At 41.0% G+C, this 21,882-nt stretch overlaps 1 protein-coding gene across 1 annotated transcript in view; it reads left to right on the forward strand.

Annotated features, from left to right (window-relative positions):
• The window catches only part of AHR (aryl hydrocarbon receptor), a 370,224-nt gene that overhangs the window by 317,741 nt on the left and 30,601 nt on the right, over positions 1-21,882 (forward strand). Inside the window, exons 6-9 of the mRNA XM_053714124.1 lie at positions 3,229-3,359; positions 3,470-3,672; positions 3,811-3,920; positions 17,310-17,451. Coding sequence (XP_053570099.1) covers positions 3,229-3,359; positions 3,470-3,672; positions 3,811-3,920; positions 17,310-17,451 — 586 coding nt within the window. The remainder of the gene's footprint in view (positions 1-3,228; positions 3,360-3,469; positions 3,673-3,810; positions 3,921-17,309; positions 17,452-21,882) is intronic.

Below are 21,882 nucleotides of genomic sequence, written 5' to 3' on the forward strand. Positions count from 1 at the left end.
CTGTTATTCTCTGTTTTGTTCAGGCTTTGGTTGGTATCAAGCCTGTTCATTTATTAATTTTTCCTTTTTGGAGTCTTATTTGGTTTGAAGATTATCTACTTTCTTGGAAAGTGTTCTGTCTTTGGTAGAAAAAGTTCTTCAGGCAGATGTCTCAGTTTGATTCTACTGCTTTTGATTTAATTTTTTTTGAGAAAAACTTAATTATTGTGTGAATTTAATTTCTCAGTGGAAATGGCTGTTATTTTATCCCACCCTCTCTAGTGACTCTTTTGTGGACTTCCACATCTTGGGTATTTCTATCCCATACGTCACTAGCTCATGGACTCTTGCCAATTACATGAAAGAAAACATAATTTATGTAAGAATTTACCTTTCATATTGGCAAGAGTCCATGAGGCCCACCCTTTTTATGGTGGTTATGATTTTTGTATAAAAGCACAATTATATTTCCAGTTCCTCTTTTTGTATGCTTTTCTACTCTTTATTTTATCACCCCACTACTTGGCTATTCGTTAAACTGAATTGTGGGTGTGGTGAGGGGTGTATTTATAGGCATTTTGAAGTTTTGGAAACTTTGCCCCTCCTGGTAGGATTGTATATCCCATACGTCACTAGCTCATGGACTCTTGCCAATATGAAAGAAATGAATTTATCAGGTAAGTTCTTACATACATTACAGGGAGTGCAAAATTATTAGGCAAATGAGTATTTTGACCACATCATCCTCTTTATGAATGTTGTCTTACTCCAAGCTGTATAGGCTTGAAAGCCTACTACCAATTAAGCATATTAGGTGATGTGCATCTCTGTAATGAGAAGGGGTGTGGTCTAATGACATCAACACCCTATATCAGGTGTGCATAATTATTAGGCAACTTCCTTTCCTTTGGCAAAATGGGTCAAAAGAAGGACTTGACAGGCTCAGAAAAGTCAAAAATAGTGAGATATCTTGCAGAGGGATGCAGCACTCTTAAAATTGCAAAGCTTCTGAAGCGTGATCATCGAACAATCAAGCGTTTCATTCAAAATAGTCAACAGGGTCGCAAGAAGCGTGTGGAAAAACCAAGGCGCAAAATAACTGCCCATGAACTGAGAAAAGTCAAGCGTGCAGCTGCCAAGATGCCACTTGCCACCAGTTTGGCCATATTTCAGAGCTGCAACATCACTGGAGTGCCCAAAAGCACAAGGTGTGCAATACTCAGAGACATGGCCAAGGTAAGGCTGAAAGACGACCACCACTGAACAAGACACACAAGCTGAAACGTCAAGACTGGGCCAAGAAATATCTCAAGACTGATTTTTCTAAGGTTTTATGGACTGATGAAATGAGAGTGAGTCTTGATGGGCCAGATGGATGGGCCCGTGGCTGGATTGGTAAAGGGCAGAGAGCTCCAGTCCGACTCAGACGCCAGCAAGGTGGAGGTGGAGTACTGGTTTGGGCTGGTATCATCAAAGGTGAGCTTGTTGGGCCTTTTCGGGTTGATAAGGAGTCAAGCTCAACTCCCAGTCCTACTGCCAGTTTCTGGAAGACACCTTCTTCAAGCAGTGGTACAGGAAGAAGTCTGAATCCTTCAAGAAAAACATGATTTTCATGCAGGACAATGCTCCATCACACGCGTCCAAGTACTCCACAGCGTGGCTGGCAAGAAAGGGTATAAAAGAAGAAAATCTAATGACATGGCCTCCTTGTTCACCTGATCTGAACCCCATTGAGAACCGGTGGTCCATCATCAAATGTGAGATTTACAAGGAGGGAAAACAGTACACCTCTCTGAACAGTGTCTGGGAGGCTGTGGTTGCTGCTGCACGCAATGTTGATGGTGAACAGATCAAAACACTGACAGAATCAATGGATGGCAGGCTTTTGAGTGTCCTTGCAAAGAAAGGTGGCTATATTGGTCACTGATTTGTTTTTTGTTTTGTTTTTGAATGTCAGAAATGTATATTTGTGAATGTTGAGATGTTATATTGGTTTTACTGGTAAAAATATATAATTGAAATGGGTATATATTTGTTTTTTGTTAAGTTGCCTAATAATTATGCACAGTAATAGTCACCTGCACACGCAGATATCCCCCTAAAATAGCTATAACTAAAAACTACTTCCAAAACTATTCAGCTTTGATATTAATGAGTTTTTTGGGTTCATTGAGAACATGGTTGTTGTTCAATAATAAAATTAATCCTCAAAAATACAATTTGCCTAATAATTCTGCACTCCCTGTATGTTTTTGTTTTACAATACATTCACTTCAGTTCTTCCTAACAGGCTAAAGTGAATTATACTGTAGAGTGCAACATTGTATTTATTAATATGGATAATTTGGAGTATTAGAACATTTCTGCTATAAACATTATAAACCATAATTGTAGGTTAAAAAAAGCTTACATTGTATTAGTAGTTGCAGCTTTATACAACCAATAATTACCCTAGAGTGCATATAAGAATATTTGTTGCTATAGTGTTGTTTATATACTGTTGTGATCTCTTTGGATAACCTGTTGAAGATATTATATAATGAGTCTTAATATGCTTTTCATTATGCACCTTTTGGCTTTGATATATATAAAAAAAAAGTAAAATCCTTGTGTAGATTATTTCAGCATAAAATTGTCAACATATTGTTTCTGTATTACAATTTGAAATATATGTAAATTCTTACATTGTTACAGATTTGTAACTCTAGGGATTAAGTGTTTTTTTTTGCTTGTTGTTTTTTTTTTTGCCATCTGGTGTCATGGGGATAATTACCAAACCATTCTCAAAGGAGTATAAAAAGTGGGGTGAATAAGTATATTAAAACCTCCTTTCCAGATTTGACAACACTTGCTTCAAAGGCAAAAAAAGAAAGAGAAAATCTGATTGTGAAAGTAAAACCTACATGTGATAAAGTATGGTCATTTACAAACTGAGACACAAAGCGGTTTTAATTTAATAAACCTCTACTTACAGTTAACCTTGTATGAGTTTTTATGTGCACTTGTCTTTTCAATGCTAATTCTGAAGTGTATCTCAGTGGGTAGGGATGAAATACTGTATTTTAAAAAGTTGAAGACCCACAATCATTGCTTGTTATTCATATATTTACTTACAGTTTACATGATATTTAATAACTGTATATGTTGGATATAAATATATTCACTTAGTTGGTTTTCTTTTGCTTTGAAAGTGGATGTTGGCATTCATAAATACCTTTCAAATTGATCTTAATCTTTCTTTATCCACAGATGATAATGGGTTTCCATTGACGACCTCTAACTACAATCCAGATCAGCTTCCTCCTGAGAATTCTTCCTTTATGGAAAGGAACTTTGTATGTAGGTTAAGATGCCTACTGGATAATTCTTCAGGATTCTTGGTATGTCGCTTTTTGTAACAAACTTTTGTTTCCTTGGTGATATTCTGAATAGGCATATGATACTAGTAAAACGATCGTTCCTCTTAATTTTAGTTGTCTTTTATTTCAAGGCTATGAATTTTCAAGGACGCTTAAAGTTTCTGCATGGACAGAACAAGAAAGGGAAAGATGGGTCGTTAATCCCCCCTCAGTTGGCACTTTTTGCCTTGGCAACTCCATTGCAGTCTCCGTCCATCCTTGAGATTCGAACCAAAAACTTTATTTTCAGAACAAAGCACAGACTAGACTTCACCCCGATTGGTTGTGATACAAAGTAAGTGGAATACAAACATTCATTTATAGCCTTACAAATGTACATATTCAGAATAACAAGCCATGACCTTACAAATATATTGCTTTTTAAGCCTTCATTAATTAATGTAGTATAACTATTGTTCTTCTGCTTTGACAGAGGAAGTATTGTGCTGGGATACACCGAAGCAGAGTTATGCGTGAGAGGAACTGGGTACCAGTTTATTCATGCTGCAGATATGCTGTATTGTGCAGAGAATCACGTTCGAAGTAAGATAAGAAAAGTGCCATATAATGTGATCTGTGCATTCTTGATAGATATTACAGCACTGGTGTATGATTTTGTGTGTGTGTTTAAAAAGATAGATAGATCACTTTGAAATGGAATTTGTACTCCACATTCTGTTTTGTTACTCCGCTACATATAGGCACTACTTTTATTCTAGTATGAACCTCCTTAAGAAGTGCATATAAAAAGATTAGACTTTTAGCTCATGTATAATGATGTTGCTCTCTTTTGTATTTTCACATTTCTTTTCTACATTATCTTTAAGTATGTTTTTGATTGTATAACACCAGATGCTGCAGCATGTTCCTTGTTTATTATATATATATATATATATAAAATACAGATTACAATCACGTTTATTAATTATAGTGACACTGTAAAAAAAAAAAAAAATTCACTAAATTACTTAAAGGGATGCTAAATACAAATTTTTCTTTCAAGATTCAGATAGAGCATGCCATTTTAAGCAACTTTCTAATTTACTCCTATTATCATTTTTTCCTTTGTTCTCTTGCAAGATTGCATTTTTGGTTAAGCACCCTGGATAGCGCTTGCTGATTGGTGGCTACATTTAGTCACCAATCGGCAAGTTCAACCCAGGTGCTGTACCAAAAATGGGCTGGCTCATAAGCTTACATTCTTGCTTTTGAAATAAAGATAGAAAGAGAATGAAGAAAAAATTATAATAGGAGTAAATTAGAAAGTTGCTTTAATTGGATGCTCTATTTGAATCATGAAAGAAAAAAAATAGCTTTAGTATCCCTTTAAATTATTACATTTCTACTGTAGAAGAAAAAAACAAGAAGACTTGCATATGTTCTGGGTTTAGTTTTCTGAAGCATATATGTATGTAAACAATATTTTCCTTTTGTTTGTGGTATGAAGTTATATAAATTAGTATAAAGTTTTGCAATGAAGAATAATACAGTAAAATAAAAAAAAATACTTAATTTTTTTGAGTGAAACTGGAATTCATTTTGATTTCAGTACTTAGAGCTTTTATTATCTGTACTTTGTAGAGCTTTTGGACAGTAATAATATCCACTAAAACAAGCCAAGATTCATGAATCTGAGCACTCACAATAACTTTACTAGCTGGATTTTACATAAGAAAACCTATACAGTATTATAAAATATACAACAATGCATGTATATGAAGAATAATCACAGGGCCATTCCATGTCAAATATACAAATGCAAGTTGCCTCACCATTTTTTTATTTTTCTGAAAAGTGGGTAGTGCTTTCTTTCACTTTTCTTGAGCAAACCCCCAAAATGTTAGTGTTTTTACGCTGCAGACTTGCTTTTGCCATCAACCGCTTCACCATACCTCCTACATCATCACATGGGCCTTTGCACTCAGAAGTTTCAAAGAAAAGCCACTCCAATTTCAAACAAAAGTGGTCTTCATGGTGGCAATGGTTTATAAAGTTTTTCCTATTCTTATGCTGTGCCACAAAGTCATTGGAAAAGTAAATGAGTTTAACTATATTTTGGATTTTTAAAATTGGTCCCACAATGACATATTTGACCCTGAAAAATAATATTTCTTGCTAATGATAGTGAGAATGCACCCTACATCAGAGCTCTCTAGTATCCCTACTACTTCCTCTTTCTTCCCAGTAGTTCTTTGCCTCGTCAAGGAAAGGGTAAGGATAGAGGTGTTCTGCAATAATGAAAAACATTTTGAGAATATTCATTCTTATTTTCCCTCAGTGTACAGTTTCTGCAAGAGAGCGTTCAGGAGAGTACTGTTGGTGCAGTATAATTCTATTCTATAGAGTTTTGCCCTCAAGCAAGCCACGGGTGTCGGTGGGTAGTTCATAGGCCTCCTCTTGTCTCGCTAGGTGTATGTACTTTAGTAAGATCCTATACATTAAGTTACAGCACAGGACATGCCTTCATGTTGCAGCACAGGAAAGTGTGATTTAATGGTGGGTAAGTACTCAGGGTTTTATATCCCACTGTCTGTGTGTAAGGGGAGTAAGTACTCTTGGCCACCCACATTGCATACTGTGGAAACTGGACTTAATTGTAAGGTTTTTTTTCAGACAGTGTGAGCAGTTGGTATAAGTTTGTGCACAGGGCAAGCAAATTTGTTTTTAAGGCTGTCTGAGTGCTTTAAATATAATGGGGTTCCTTGGTTTCACTACTACTTTGCTGTGGGGTACTCATACGCTTCAATTAGAAGTTTTCTTTATAAATTTTCTGTAAATAGCCCTTTAAATTTCCCTCTGCTCCGTTACCTCAGCGTTCCATTCACATAATAGACCTTACGGTGTGCTGAGACAGTGGTGATAACACAGATTGGAGTGGGGACATTGCACATTTGTCTTTCCTGTGGTGATGGAAGGAGTACTATTTTCCCACCCCAGGAGAGTGCTTTTGGTGCACTCCCTGCCTTCATTTCAGTCTGCACAGTTGAATCTGTAGAGTGCAGCACTTTTGGCATTGTTCCTTATAGAATCGTCTAAGTGACCTCAGGATGAGATGAGTCCCTATAGCAGAGCACAAGGGAGGTATTTGCAATATATATTGGTGAATTTTAAATATCTGTCACAACTTTTTGGGGCACTTTGCGCTATAGTATAGCGAAGCTTTGCTAATCATAATCACCAGGGGGACACTTTATTGCATGATATTAGGGCAAGAGGGGGTTTCTTAGCAAACTTGTAAGCTACTTTTCCCTAATTTTTCCTGTATACCTTATAGAGGAGTTAGCAGTCTCTTTTGCTGACAGTCTGCAGCCATTATTAATATTTCATCTAAGGGTAATGCCTCAGATATTATTATCACAGTTATTAAATTTATGTCATGAATATGGTCATGGTATGGCCTCCTACACATCATAGCAGCTCTTGCCTTAAGTCTGTTATTCAGACTCATTCTCACAGTCCCAGCTCACCACCTACAACAGGGACACCCACCTTTGTATATTTCTTTGAGTGGAGTGACTGAATTTGCACCAGAATAAAAACCCAGTTGCAATCTGCAGTTAGTGAGGTGATTGTGGCAATGCCGTCTTCAAGTCAGCATAAACGCAATCTTAAAAACATTTCTTCAGGCTCTTCTTCCAAGGGTTGCACTCCTGCTGGCCCTTTGGTTGCCAGACAATCTCAGGATTCTGATTTCTCTTGTTAAGTGTGTTCAGTCCACGGGTCATCCATTACTTATGGGATATATTCTCCTTCCCAACAGGAAGTTGCAAGAGGATCACCCAAGCAGAGCTGCTATATAGCTCCTCCCCTCACATGTCATATCCAGTCATTCTCTTGCAAGTCTCAACAAAGAAGGAGGTCGCGAGAGGAGATAGGAGTTTTTTACCTAATTATTCTTCAATCAAAAGTTTATTATTTTAAAATGGCACCGGAGTGTGCTGTTTTTTCTCTCAGGCAGTATTTAGAAGAAGAATCTGCCTGCGTTTTCTATGATCTTAGCAGACGTAACTAAGATCCACTGGCTGTTCTCGCACATTCTGAGGAGTGGGGTAACTTCAGAAAAGGGAATAGCATGCGGGGTCCCCCGCAAATGAGGTATGTGCAGTAATATTTTCTAGGAATGGAATTGACTAAGAAAACACTGCTGTTACCCATATGATGTAAGTACAGCCTTTAATGCAGTAGTAGCGACTGGTATCAGGCTGATAAATGTATGCGCAGTTGAGTTATTTTCTAGGGACTAGAATCTGACTGAGAAAATACTGTTAATACTGAAATAAATATATGAGCCTTAACTGCAGTAGAAGCGACTGGTGGCAGGCTTAGTGATAACTTTGCATAACACTGGAAAGTTGTTTTTAAAAAACGTTTACTGGCATGTTATTCGTTTTGTGAGGTACTTTGGTGATAAATCTTTTTGGGTATGATTTTTTTCCATATGGCTAACGTATATTTCTGCATAGAAACCGTTGTAACAGGTCTCCCACTGTTGTAATATGAGTGGGAGGGGCCTTTTTTAGCGCCTTGTTGCGCAGTTAAAATTCTAGCACAGTCTTCCTGCTTCTTCCTCCTTGATCCAGGACGTCTCCAGAGAGCTCAGGGGTCTTCAAAATTCATTTTTGAGGGAGGTAATCAGTCACAGCAGACCTGTGACAGTGTGTTTGACTGTGATAAAAGCGTTAAATCTTAAATTGATTATCCGTTTTTGGGTATTGAGGGGTTAATCATCCGTTTGCTAGTGGGTGCAATCCTCTGCTAAATTCATACATTTACTGTTAAAATTGTTGGCTATAACTGAATTAGTCCATTGTTATTTCAACTGTGACAGTTTTTTGTGTTTTTAAAAGCGCTGCAGCGTTTTTTCTATTGCTTGTAAATTTATTGAAAGATTTTTTCCAAGCTTGCTAGCCTTCATTGCTAGTCTGTTTAAACATGTCTGATACAGATGAATCTACTTGTTCATTATGTTTAAAAGCCAATGTGGAGCCCAATAGAAATATGTGTACCAATTGTATTGATGTTACTTTAAATAAAAGTCAGTCTTTACCGGTAAAGAAATTATCACCAGACAACGAGGGGGAAGTTATGCCGCCTAACTCTCCTCACGTGTCAGTACCTTCGCCTCCCGCTCAGGAGGTGCGTGAGATTGTGGCGCCAAGTACATCAAGGCCCTTACAAATCACTTTGCATGATATGGCTAATGTTATGAAAGAAGTATTATCTAATTTGCCTGAGTTAAGAGGCAAGCGCGATAGCTCTGGGTTTAGGACAGAGCGCGCCGATGACACGAGAGCCATGTCCGATACTGCGTCACAATTTGCAGAACATGAGGACGGAGAGCTTCATTCTGTGGGTGACGGATCTGATCCGGGGAGACCGGATTCAGAAATTTCAAATTTTAAATTTAAGCTTGAGAACCTCCGTGTATTGCTAGGGGAGGTGTTAGCGGCTCTGAATGATTGCGACACGGTTGCAATCCCAGAGAAATTATGTAGGCTGGATAAATACTATGCGGTACCGGTGTGTACTGACGTTTTTCCTATACCTAAAAGGCTTACAGAGATTATTAGCAAGGAGTGGGATAGACCCGGTGTGCCCTTTTCCCCTCCTCCGATATTTAGAAAAATGTTCCCAATAGACACCACCACACGAGACTTATGGCAGACGGTCCCTAAGGTGGAGGGAGCAGTTTCTACTTTAGCCAAGCGTACCACTATCCCGGTGGAGGATAGTTGTGCTTTCTCAGATCCAATGGATAAAAAATTAGAAGGTTACCTTAAGAAAATGTTTGTTCAACAAGGTTTTATATTACAGCCCCTTGCATGCATTGCGCCCGTCACTGCTGCAGCGGCATTCTGGTTTGAGTCTCTGGAAGAGGCTATTCGCACAGCATCATTGGATGAGATTATGAACAAGCTTAAAGCCCTTAAGCTAGCTAATGCATTTGTTTCGGATGCCGTTGTGCATTTAACCAAACTAATGGCTAAGAACTCCGGATTCGCCATCCAGGCGCGCAGAGCGCTATGGCTTAAATCCTGGTCAGCAGATGTAACTTCTAAATCTAAATTGCTTAATATTCCTTTCAAAGGGCAAACCTTATTCGGGCCCGGCTTGAAAGAAATTATTGCTGACATTACTGGAGGTAAGGGTCACACCCTTCCTCAGGACAGGGCCAAATCAAAGGCCAAACAGTCTAATTTTCGTGCCTTTCGTAATTTCAAGGCAGGAGCAGCATCAACTTCCTCCGCTCCAAAACAGGAAGGGACTGCTACTCGTTACAGACAGGGTTGGAAAGGCAACCAGTCCTGGAACAAGGGCAAGCAGGCCAGAAAACCTACTTCTGCCCCTAAGACAGCATGAAGAAAGGGCCCCCTATCCGGAAACGGATCTAGTGGGGGGCAGACTTTCTCTCTTCGCCCAGGCCTGGGCAAGAGATGTCCAGGATCCCTGGGCGTTGGAGATCATATCTCAGGGATACCTTCTGGACTTCTCCTCCACAAGGGAGATTTCATCTGTCAAGGTTATCCACAAACCTAATAAAGAAAGAGGCATTTCTACGATGTGTACAAGACCTCTTAGTAATGGGAGTGATCCACCCGGTTCCGCGGACGGAACAAGGGCAAGGTTTTTACTCAAATCTGTTTGTGGTTCCCAAAAAAGAGGGAACCTTCAGGCCAATCTTGGACCTGAAGATCTTAAACAAATTCCTAAGGGTTCCATCGTTCAAAATGGAAACTATTCGAACCATCCTACCCATGATCCAAGAGGGTCAGTATATGACCACAGTGGACTTAAAGGATGCCTACCTTCACATACCGATTCACAAAGATCATTATCGGTACCTAAGGTTTGCCTTTCTAGACAGGCATTACCAGTTTGTAGCTCTTCCCTTCGGGTTGGCTACGGCCCCGAGAATTTTTACAAAGGTTCTGGGCTCGCTTCTGGCGGTACTAAGACCGCGAGGCATAGCGGTGGCTCCGTACCTAGACGACATTCTGATACAAGCGTCAAGTTTTCAAAATGCAAAGTCTCATACAGAGATAGTTCTAGCATTTCTGAGGTCGCATGGGTGGAAAGTGAACATGGAAAAGAGTTCTCTGTTACCACTCACAAGGGTTCCCTTTCTAGGGACTCTTATAGATTCTGTAGAGATGAAGATTTACCTGACGGAGTCCAGGTTATCAAAAATCCTAAATGCTTGCCGTGTCCTTCATTCCATTCCAAGCCCATCAGTAGCTCAGTGCATGGAAGTAATCGGCTTAATGGTCGCGGCAATGGACATAGTGCCATTTGCGCGCCTACATCTCAGACCGCTGCAACTATGCATGCTAAGTCAGTGGAATGGGGATTACTCAGATCTGTCCCCTTTACTAAATCTGGACCAGAAGGCCAGAGATTCTCTTCTCTGGTGGTTGTCGCGGGTTCATCTGTCCAAAGGAATGACTTTTCGCAGACCAGATTGGACGATTGTAACAACAGATGCCAGCCTTCTAGGCTGGGGTGCAGTCTGGAACTCCCTGAAGGCTCAGGGATCGTGGACTCAGGAGGAGAAACTCCTCCCAATAAACATTCTGGAATTAAGAGCAATATTCAATGCTCTTCTAGCTTGGCCTCAGTTAGCAACACTGAGGTTCATCAGATTTCAGTCGGACAACATCACGACTGTGGCTTACATCAATCATCAAGGGGGAACCAGGAGTTCCCTAGTGATGTTGGAAGTCTCGAAGATAATTCTCTGGGCAGAGTCTCACTCTTGTCACCTGTCAGCGATCTACATCCCAGGCGTGGAGAACTGGGAGGCGGACTTTCTAAGTCGCCAGACCTTTCATCCGGGGGAGTGGGAACTTCACCCGGAGGTGTTTGCTCAACTGATTCTTCGTTGGGGCGAACCGGAGCTGGATCTCATGGCATCTCGCCAGAACGCCAAGCTCCCTTGTTACGGATCCAGGTCCAGGGACCCGGGAGCGGTGCTGGTAGATGCACTAGCAGCCCCTTGGGTTTTCAACATGGCTTATGTGTTTCCACCATTTCCGTTGCTACCTCGACTGATTGCCAGGATCAAACAGGAGAGAGCATCGGTGATTCTGATAGCGCCTGCGTGGCCACGCAGGACCTGGTATGCAGACCTAGTGGACATGTCGTCCTGTCCACCATGGTCTCTGCCTCTGAGGCAGGACCTTCTAATTCAGGGTCCTTTCAACCATCCAAGCCTAATTTCTCTGAGGCTGACTGCATGGAGATTGAACGCTTGATTCTTTCAAAGCGTGGTTTTTCGGAGTCGGTTATTGATACGTTAATACAGGCTCGGAAACCTGTTACCAGAAAAATTTACCATAAGATATGGCGTAAATATTTATATTGGTGTGAATCCAAGAGTTACTCATGGAGTAAGGTTAGGATTCCTAGGATTTTGGCTTTTCTACAAGAAGGTTTAGAAAAGGGTTTATCCGCTAGTTCGTTATAGGGACAGATTTCTGCTCTGTCTATTCTTTTACACAAACGTCTGGCAGAGAATCCAGACGTCCAGGCTTTTTGTCAGGCTTTGGCTAGGATTAAGCCTGTGTTTAAAACTGTTGCTCCTCCGTGGAGCTTAAACTTGGTTCTTAAAGTTCTTCAGGGTGTTCCGTTTGAACCCCTTCATTCCATTGATATTAAGCTTTTATCTTGGAAAGTTCTGTTTTTGATGGCTATTTCCTCGGCTCGAAGAGTCTCTGAGTTATCTGCCTTACATTGCGATTCTCCTTATCTGATTTTTCATTCAGACAAGGTAGTTCTGCGTACTAAACCTGGGTTTTTACCTAAGGTTGTTTCTAACAGGAATATCAATCAAGAGATTGTTGTTCCATCATTATGTCCTAATCCTTCTTCAAAGAAGGAACGTCTTTTGCATAATCTGGACGTAGTCCGTGCCCTGAAGTTCTACTTACAGGCAACTAAAGATTTTCGGCAAACTTCTACTCTGTTTGTCGTTTATTCTGGTCAGAGGAGAGGTCAAAAGGCTTCGGCCACCTCTCTCTCTTTTTGGCTTTGTAGCATAATACGTTTAGCCTATGAGACTGCTGGACAGCAGCCTCCTGAAAGGATTACAGCTCATTCCACTAGAGCTGTGGCTTCCACCTGGGCCTTTAAGAATGAGGCCTCTGTTGAACAGATTTGCAAGGCTGCAACTTGGTCTTCACTTCATACCTTTTCAAAATTTTACAATTTTGACACTTTTGCTTCTTCGGAGGCTGTTTTTGGGAGAAAGGTTCTACAGGCAGTGGTTCCTTCTGTTTAATGTTCCTGCCTTGTCCCTCCCATCATCCGTGTACTTTAGCTTTGGTATTGGTATCCCATAAGTAATGGATGACCCGTGGACTGAACACACTTAACAAGAGAAAACATAATTTATGCTTACCTGATAAATTTATTTCTCTTGTAGTGTGTTCAGTCCACGGCCCGCCCTGTCTTTTTTTGAGGCAGTTCTAAATTTTAATTAAAACTCCAGTCACCACTGCACCCTATAGTTTTTCCTTTCTCGTCTTGTTTCGGTCGAATGACTGGATATGACATGTGAGGGGAGGAGCTATATAGCAGCTCTGCTTGGGTGATCCTCTTGCAACTTCCTGTTGGGAAGGAGAATATATCCCATAAGTAATGGATGACCCGTGGACTGAACACACTACAAGAGAAATAAATTTATCAGGTAAGCATAAATTATGTTTTTGTCATTAGAAGCCATCTTCTGGTTAAGAGTGTAAATTATCACCAGGTGACTCTTCTGCAGAGTCAGTAAAGGAATCTGAAGACATTGATTTCCAGTTTAAGATGGATAATTTACGATCCATACTTAAGGAGGCACTAAAAACTCTAAGAGTTCAGGAACAGGTTGAGGATAAGCTGGTACAGAAGTTAGATATCATTTTCAGAGTCTAGGGTTCCTGAATCCTTTCCTGTTACATAATTGGTTTATGATATAATTTCCAAGGAATGGGATAAACCAGGAGTACCATTCACTCCTCCTCCAATGTTAGACACTTTTCCCTGTATCTGAGACCAATTTGGATCTATGGAGTACTATTCCCAAGGGTAGACTGTGCTATATCTCCCTTGGCCAAATTAACTACTATCCCTTTGGAAGACAGTACTTCTTTTAAGGACCCTATTGACAGGAAACTTGAGGGTTACCTTAGGAAGAGGGGCTGCTATTTCTGCCTGCATTAAGTATTGGTGCAGTCGTCGGAGCTGCAGCCTTCTGGTGTGACTCCTTATCTCATCTGGTGTTGGTGGAATCTTCCTTAGTGGAGATCCAAGATCGCATTCAGTCCTTAAAAACTGCAAATTTGTTCATTTGTGATGTGATTATCCAGATTGTTTGCAGTTATGCCAAAAATACAGCCTTGGCAGTCTTGTCCAGATGAGCTGTCTGGCTTAAGTCATGCTCAGCTGACATGGTGTCCAAGTCTAGACTGCTCACTTTAGCTTTTAAGGGTAAGAACCTATTTGGCTCTGGCTTGGATTCAATTATCTCTACAGTGTCAGGGGGCAAAGGAGCTTTCTTGCCTCAGGATAAGAAATCTAGGCCTAAGGGTAAATTTAGTGGCTGTTTTCCTTCCTTTTTGCCAGAACAAGAATTAGAGATTTTTATCTTCCGAGAAGAATAAATCATCCAAGCCTACCTGGATATCAAATCTTATCTGGAACAAATCCAAGCAGCCCTTGAAATCTTCCTCTGATTCCAAGACCATATGAAGGTGCGACCCCTAATCCGGAACCTTCTCCAGTAGGGGGCAGACTAAGCCTTTATTGAGAGACATGGGCTTGGTCTGTTCAGGACCCTTAGGTACTGGAGATTGTTTCTAAGGGGTATAGAATAGGATTCAGATCTTGGCCTCCAAGGGGGGTAGGCTTATTCTGTCTCACAATTACAGAAGGCCAAGGAAAAAAAAGGAAATGGCTTTTCTTTGTGTGTAAAGGATTTGGAGGACATGGGGGTAATAGTCCCAGTTCCATTAGCAGATCATGGAAAAAGGTTCTATTCAAACCTATTCATTGTTCTGAAAAAGAGAGGGGACATTCAGATCCATTTGGATCTGTATACACTGAACACGTTTTAAAGGGTCCCATCTTTCAAGATGGAAACCATCAGGTCAGTTCTACCAATAGTACTTCAGGGTCAGTTTATGTCATACATTAGATCTGAAAGATGTGTATCTTCACATCCATATCCTTAGGAATCATTTTCAGTTCCTATATTTTGCCTTTCTGAACAGGCACTATCAGTTCACTGTTTTACCCTTTGGGTTAGTTACTGCTTCCAGAATTTTTACAAAGGTTCTGGAAGCTCTTCTTTCAGTGATTTGGGCTCAAGGGGTTGCGGGGGCTCCTTACCTGGACAATATCTTGGTTCAGGAGCCATCTTTAACTTTAGCAACTGCTCACACTGGCCTAGATTTGGAGTTTGGCATTAGCCGTGAAAACCAGCGTTAGAGGCTCCTAACGCTGGTTTTAGGCTACCGCCGGTATTTGGAGTCACTCAAAATAGGGTCTAACGCTCACTTTTCATCCGCGACTTTTCCATACCGCAGATCCCCTTACGTAAATTGCGTATCCTATCTTTTCAATGGGATCTTTCTAACTCCGGTATTTAGAGTCGTTTCTGAAGTGAGCGTTAGACATCTAACGACAAAACTCCAGCCGCAGGAAAAAAGTCAGTAGTTAAGAGCTTTCTGGGCTAACGCCGGTTTATAAAGCTCTTAACTACTGTACTCTAAAGTACACTAACACCCATAAACTACCTATGTACCCCTAAACCGAGGTCCCCCCACATCGCCGACACTCGAATAAAATTTTTTAACCCCTAATCTGCCGACCGCCACCTACGTTATCCTTATGTACCCCTAATCTGCTGCCCCTAACACCGCCGACCCCTGTATTATATTTATTAACCCCTAATCTGCCCCCCACAACGTCGCCTCCACCTACCTATACTTATTAACCCCTAATCTGCCGACCGCAAAGCGCCGCCACCTACGTTATCCTTATGTACCCCTAATCTGCTGCCCCTAACACCGCCGACCCCTATATTATCTTTATTAACCCCTAATCTGCCCCCCACAACGTCGCCTCCACCTGCCTACACTTATTAACCCCTAATCTGCCGACCGGAGCTCACCGCTATTCTAATAAATGTATTAACCCCTAAAGCTAAGTCTAACCCTAACACTAACACCCCCCTAAGTTAAATATAATTTACATCTAACGAAATTAACTCTTATTAAATAAATTATTCCTATTTAAAGATAAATACTTACCTGTAAAATAAATCCTAATATAGCTACAATATAAATTATAATTATATTATAGCTATTTTAGGATTTATATTTATTTTACAGGTAACTTTGTATTTATTTTAACCAGGTACAATAGCTATTAAATAGTTAAGAACTATTTAATAGCTAAAATAGTTAAAATAATTACAAATTTACCTGTAAAATAAATCCTAACCTAAGTTACAATTAAACCTAACACTACACTATCAATAAATTAATTAAATAAACTACCTACAATTAACCTAACACTACACTATCAATAAATTAATTAAATACAATTCCTACAAATAAATACAATTAAATAAACTAGCTAAAGTACAAAAAATAAAAAAGAACTAAGTTACAAAAAATAAAAAAATATTTACAAACATAAGAAAAATATTACAACAATTTTAAACTAATTACACCTACTCTAAGCCCCCTAATAAAATAACAAAGCCCCCCAAAATAAAAAAATGCCCTACCCTATTCTAAATTACTAAAGTTCAAAGCTCTTTTACCTTACCAGCCCTGAACAGGGCCCTTTGCGGGGCATGCCCCAAAGAATTCAGCTCTTTTGCCTGTAAAAAAAAACATACAATACCCCCCCCCCCCAACATTACAACCCACCACCCACATACCCCTAATCTAACCCAAACCCCCCTTAAATAAACCTAACACTAAGCCCCTGAAGATCTTCCTACCTTATCTTCACCCTGCCAGGTTCACCGATCCGTCCTGAAGAGCTCCTCCGATGTCCTGATCCAAGCCCAAGCGGGGGGCTGAAGAGGTCCATGATCCGGCTGAAGTCTTCATCCAAGCGGGAGCTGAAGAGGTCCATGAATCCGGCTGAAGTCTTCATCCAAGCGGGAGCTGAAGAGGTCCATGATCCGGATGAAGTCTTCTATCAACGGCATCTTCAATCTTCTTTCTTCCGGATCCATCTTGCAGACCTCCGACTCGGAACATCCTCTTCTCCCGACGCCTACTAGCCGAATGACGGTTCCTTTAAGGGACGTCATCCAAGATGGCGTCCCTCGAATTCCGATTGGCTGATAGGATTCTATCAGCCAATCGGAATTAAGGTAGGAATATTCTGATTGGCTGATGTGTGTTGTGTCCCTTTAAGAACGCTGGTGTAGGGTGTCTTTGCCTCCTCCTTGTGGCCAGGTGATGTAATCCCAAGAGTAAGGTCTTGTGGACTCTCACTACCAAGAAATAATTTATTAGGTAAGAATATTTTATTTTTATTTTTTAAAAAGATTTTTAGGGGTGTTTTAAACACTGATGGACTGAGAGTAACAAGCTATTTTTTTTCCTCAAAGTGGAAGTTCAAAGTACTCAAGAAGGGTGATAGAAAGCACTAGCCATATGGAATGATCTAGAAGTCAGTATAACAAATGAACATGGCATAAAGGTGGGAACATGAAATATGGTTATAATTATAATGGATAAAACATTTTAGAAATCTTAAAACAAGAACTGTAGGATTAATAAGGCAGATTGGATAATAAACAAATTCTCAGTATAGATATTGTTGACCTATAAGTGAATCTGATTAGGTTCTAAAGTGTTGGCCCAACATTTTGGTCGCTTGTTTGCCACAAACTAATTTTTTTTTTCTCTTAACCTATATCTCTAGTGATCAAGACAGGAGAAAGTGGTATGACTGTGTTCCGACTTCTTACAAAAGATAATGGATGGGCTTGGGTCCAAGCAAATGCCCGGCTTGTGTACAAAAATGGAAGACCAGACTATATCATTGCAACACAAAGACCTCTTACGTAAATGTCATTTCCAAAATTATTTTTACATCTATTATATATATTAAGGTTTAAGATATTATCAAATATTCTGTATTGTTTAATTACTGCATAGGGTATGAATCATGATGTTTTATGTACCTTTGTGTTATAAGGCTAATGAATATTTCTCTTGTTAAGTGTATCCAGTCCACGGATCATCCATTACTTATGGGATATTCTCCTTCCCAACAGGAAGTTGCAAGAGGATCACCCACAGCAGAGCTGCTATATAGCTCCTCCCCTAACTGTCATATCCAGTCATTCTCTTGCAAGCCTCAACCAAGATGGAGGTCGTAAGAGGAGTGTGGTGTTTTATACTTAGTTTATTCTTCAATCAAAAGTTTGTTATTTTTAAATGGTGCCGGAGTGTACTGTTTATCTCAGGCAGTATTTAGAAGAAGAATCTGCCTGCGTTTTCTATGATCTTAGCAGAAGTAACTAAGATCCATGGCTGTTCTCACATATTCTGAGGAGTGAGGTAACTTCAGAGAGGGAATGGCGTGCAGGTTTTCCTGCAATAAGGTATGTGCAGTTAATATTTTTCTAGGGATGGAATTTGCTAGAAAATGCTGCTGATACCGAACTAATGTAAGTAAAGCCTTAAATGCAGTGAGAGCTACTGGTATCAGGCTTATTAATAGAGATGCATACTCTTATAAAAATGTAATATAAAACGTTTGCTGACATGTTTAATCGTTTTTATATGTATTTGGTGATAAAACTTATTGGGGCCTAGTTTTTTTCCACATGACTGGCTTGAATTTGGCCTAGAAACATTTTTGTCTTTTATTATTTTTTGGGTTTTAAGGGGTTAATCATCCATTTCCAAGTGGGTGCAATGCTCTGCTAACTTGTTACATACACTGTAAAAATTTTGTTAGTGTAACTGCCTTTTTTCACTGTGATTTCAAATTTTGACAAAATTTGAGTTTCTTAAAGGTGCAGTAACGTTTTTTATATTGCTTGTAAACTTGTTTAAAGTGTTTTCCAAGCTTGCTAGTCTCATTGCTAGTCTGTTTAAACATGTCTGACACAGAGGAAACTACTTGTTCATTATGTTTGAAAGCCATGGTGGAGCCCCATAGGAGAATGTGTACTAAATGTATTGATTTCACCTTAAACAGTAAAGATCAGTCTTTAACTATAAAAGAAATATCACCAGAAGATTCTGACGAGGGGGAAGTTATGCCAACTAACTCTCCCCACGTGTCAGACCCTTCGCCTCCCGCTCAGGGGATGCACGCTAATATGGCGCCAATTACATCAGGGACGCCCATAGCGATTACCTTGCAGGACATGGCTGCAATAATGAATAATACCCTGTCAGAGGTATTATCCAGGTTGCCTGAATTAAGAGGCAAGCGCGATTGCTCTGGGGTTAGGAGAAATACAGAGCGCGCAGATGCTGTAAGGGCCATGTCTGATACTGCGTCACAATATGCAGATCATGAGGACGGAGAGCTTCAGTCTGTGGGTGACATCTCTGATTCGGGGAATCCTGATTCAGAGATTTCTAATTTTAAATTTAAGCTTGAGAACCTCCGTGTGTTGCTTGGAGAGGTATTAGCTGCTCTGAATGACTGTAGCACAGTTGCAGTACCAGAGAAATTGTGTAGGCTGGATAAATACTATGCAGTACCGGTGTGTACTGATGTTTTTCCTATACCTAAAAGGCTTACAGAAATTATTAGCAAGGAGTGGGATAGACCGGGTGTGCCTTTTTCTCCACCTCCTATATTTAGAAAAATGTTTCCAATAGACGCCACTACACGGGACTTATGGCAGACGGTCCCTAAGGTGGACGGAGCAGTTTCTACTTTAGCAAAGCGTACTACTATCCCGGTTGAGGACAGTTGTGCTTTTTCAGATCCAATGGATAAAAAATTGGAGGGTTACCTTAAGAAAATGTTTATTCAACAAGGTTTTATTTTACAGCCCCTTGCATGCATTGCGCCTGTCACGGCCGCTGCGGCATTCTGGTTTGAGGCCCTGGAAGAGGCCATCCATACAGCTCCATTGACTGAAATTATTGACAAGCTTAGAACACTTAAGCTAGCTAACTCATTTGTTTCTGATGCCATTGTTCATTTGACTAACTAACGGCTAAGAATTCAGGATTCGCCATCCAAGCGCGTAGGGCGCTATGGCTTAAATCCTGGTCAGCTGACGTGACTTCGAAATCTAAATTACTCAACATTCCTTTCAAGGGGCAGACCTTATTCAGGCCTGGTTTGAAGGAAATTATTGCTGACATTACTGGAGGTAAGGGTCACACCCTTCCTCAGGACAGGGCCAAAGCAAAGGCCAAACAGTCTAATTTTTGTGCCTTTCGAAATTTCAAGGCAGGTGCAGCATCAACTTCCTCCGCTTCAAAACAAGAGGGAACTTTTGCTCAATCTAAGCAGGCCTGGAAACCTAACCAGTCCTGGAACAAAGGCAAGCAGGCCAGAAAGCCTGCTGCTGCCTCTAAGACAGCATGAAGGAACGGCCCCCTATCCGGCGACGGATCTAGTAGGGGGCAGACTTTCTCTCTTCGCCCAGGCGTGGGCAAGAGATGTTCAGGATCCCTGGGCGTTGGAGATCATATCTCAGGGATATCTTCTGGACTTCAAAGCTTCCCCTCCACAAGGGAGATTTCATCTTTCAAGGCTATCTGCCAATCAGATAAAGAAAGAGGCATTCCTACGCTGTGTGCAAGACCTCCTAGTTATGGGAGTGATCCATCTAGTTCCGCGGACGGAACAAGGACAGGGTTTTTATTCGAATCTGTTTGTGGTTCCCAAAAAAGAGGGAACCTTCAGACCAATTTTGGATCTAAAGATCTTAAACAAATTCCTCAGAGTTCCATCTTTCAAAATGGAAACTATTCGGACCATCCTACCCATGATCCAAGAAGGTCAGTACATGACCACAGTGGACTTAAAGGATGCCTACCTTCACATACCGATTCACAAAGATCATCATCGGTTTCTAAGGTTTGCCTTTCTACACAGGCATTACCAATTTGTAGCTCTTCCCTTCGTGTTGGCTACAGCCCCGAGAATCTTTACAAAGGTTCTGGGCTCACTTCTGGCGGTTCTAGGACCGCGAGGCATAGCGGTGGCTCCGTGTCTACACAACATCCTGATACAGGCGTCAAGCTTTCAAGTTGCCAAGTCTCATACAGAGATAGTTCTGGCATTTCTGAGGTCGCACGGGTGGAAAGTGAATGAGGAAAAGAGTTCTCTATCCCCACTCACAAGAGTCTCCTTCTTAGGGACTCTTATAGATTCTGTAGAAATGAAAATTTACCTGACTGAGTCCAGGTTATCAAACCTTCTAAATGCTTGCCGTGTTCTTCACTCCATTCCGCGCCCTTCGGTAGCTCAGTGTGTGGAGGTAATCGGCTTAATGGTAGTGGCAATGGACATAGTGCCATTTGCGCGCCTTCATCTCAGACCGCTGCAATTATGCATGCTGAGTCAGTGGAATGGGGATTACACAGATTTATCCCCTCTGCTAAATCTGGATCAAGAGACCAGAGATTCTCTTCTCTGGTGGTTGTCTCGGGTACACCTGTCCAAGGGTATGACCTTTCGCAGGCCAGATTGGACAATTGTAACAACAGATGCCAGCCTTCTAGGTTGGGGTGCAGTCTGGAATTCCCTGAAGGCACAGGGATCGTGGACTCAGGAGGAGAAACTCCTTCCAATAAATATTCTGGAGTTAAGAGCGATATTCAATGCTCTTCTGGCTTGGCCTCAGTTAGCAACACTGAGGTTCATCAGATTTCAGTCGGACAATATCACGACTGTGGCTTACATCAACCATCAAGGGGGAACCAGGAGTTCCCTAGCGATGTTAGAAGTCTCAAATATAATTCGCTGGGCAGAGTACCACTCTTGCCACCTGTCAGCAATCCATATCCCAGGCGTGGAGAACTGGGAGGCGGATTTTCTAAGTTGTCAAACTTTCCATCCGGGGGAGTGGGAACTCCATCCGGAGGTGTTTGCTCAGTTGATTCATCGTTGGGGCAAACCAGAGTTGGATCTCATGACGTCTCGCCAGAACGCCAAGCTTCCTTGTTACGGATCCAGGTCCAGGGACCCAGAAGCGACGCTGATAGATGCTCTAGCAGCGCCTTGGTTCTTCAACCTGGCTTATGTGTTTCCACCGTTTCCTCTGCTCCCTCGACTGATTGCCAAAATCAAACAGGAGAGAGCATCGGTGATTCTGATAGCACCTGCGTGGCCACGCAGGACTTTGTATGCAGACCTAGTGGACATGTCATCCTTTCCACCATGGACTCTACCTCTAAGACAGGACCTTCTGATACAAGGTCCTTTCAATCATCCAAATCTAATTTCTCTGAGACTGACTGCATGGAGATTGACCGCTTGATTCTATCAAAGCGTGGCTTCTCCGAGTCAG

The sequence above is a fragment of the Bombina bombina genome, chromosome 5, assembly GCF_027579735.1.
Source record: "Bombina bombina isolate aBomBom1 chromosome 5, aBomBom1.pri, whole genome shotgun sequence".
Lineage (NCBI taxonomy): Eukaryota > Metazoa > Chordata > Amphibia > Anura > Bombinatoridae > Bombina > Bombina bombina.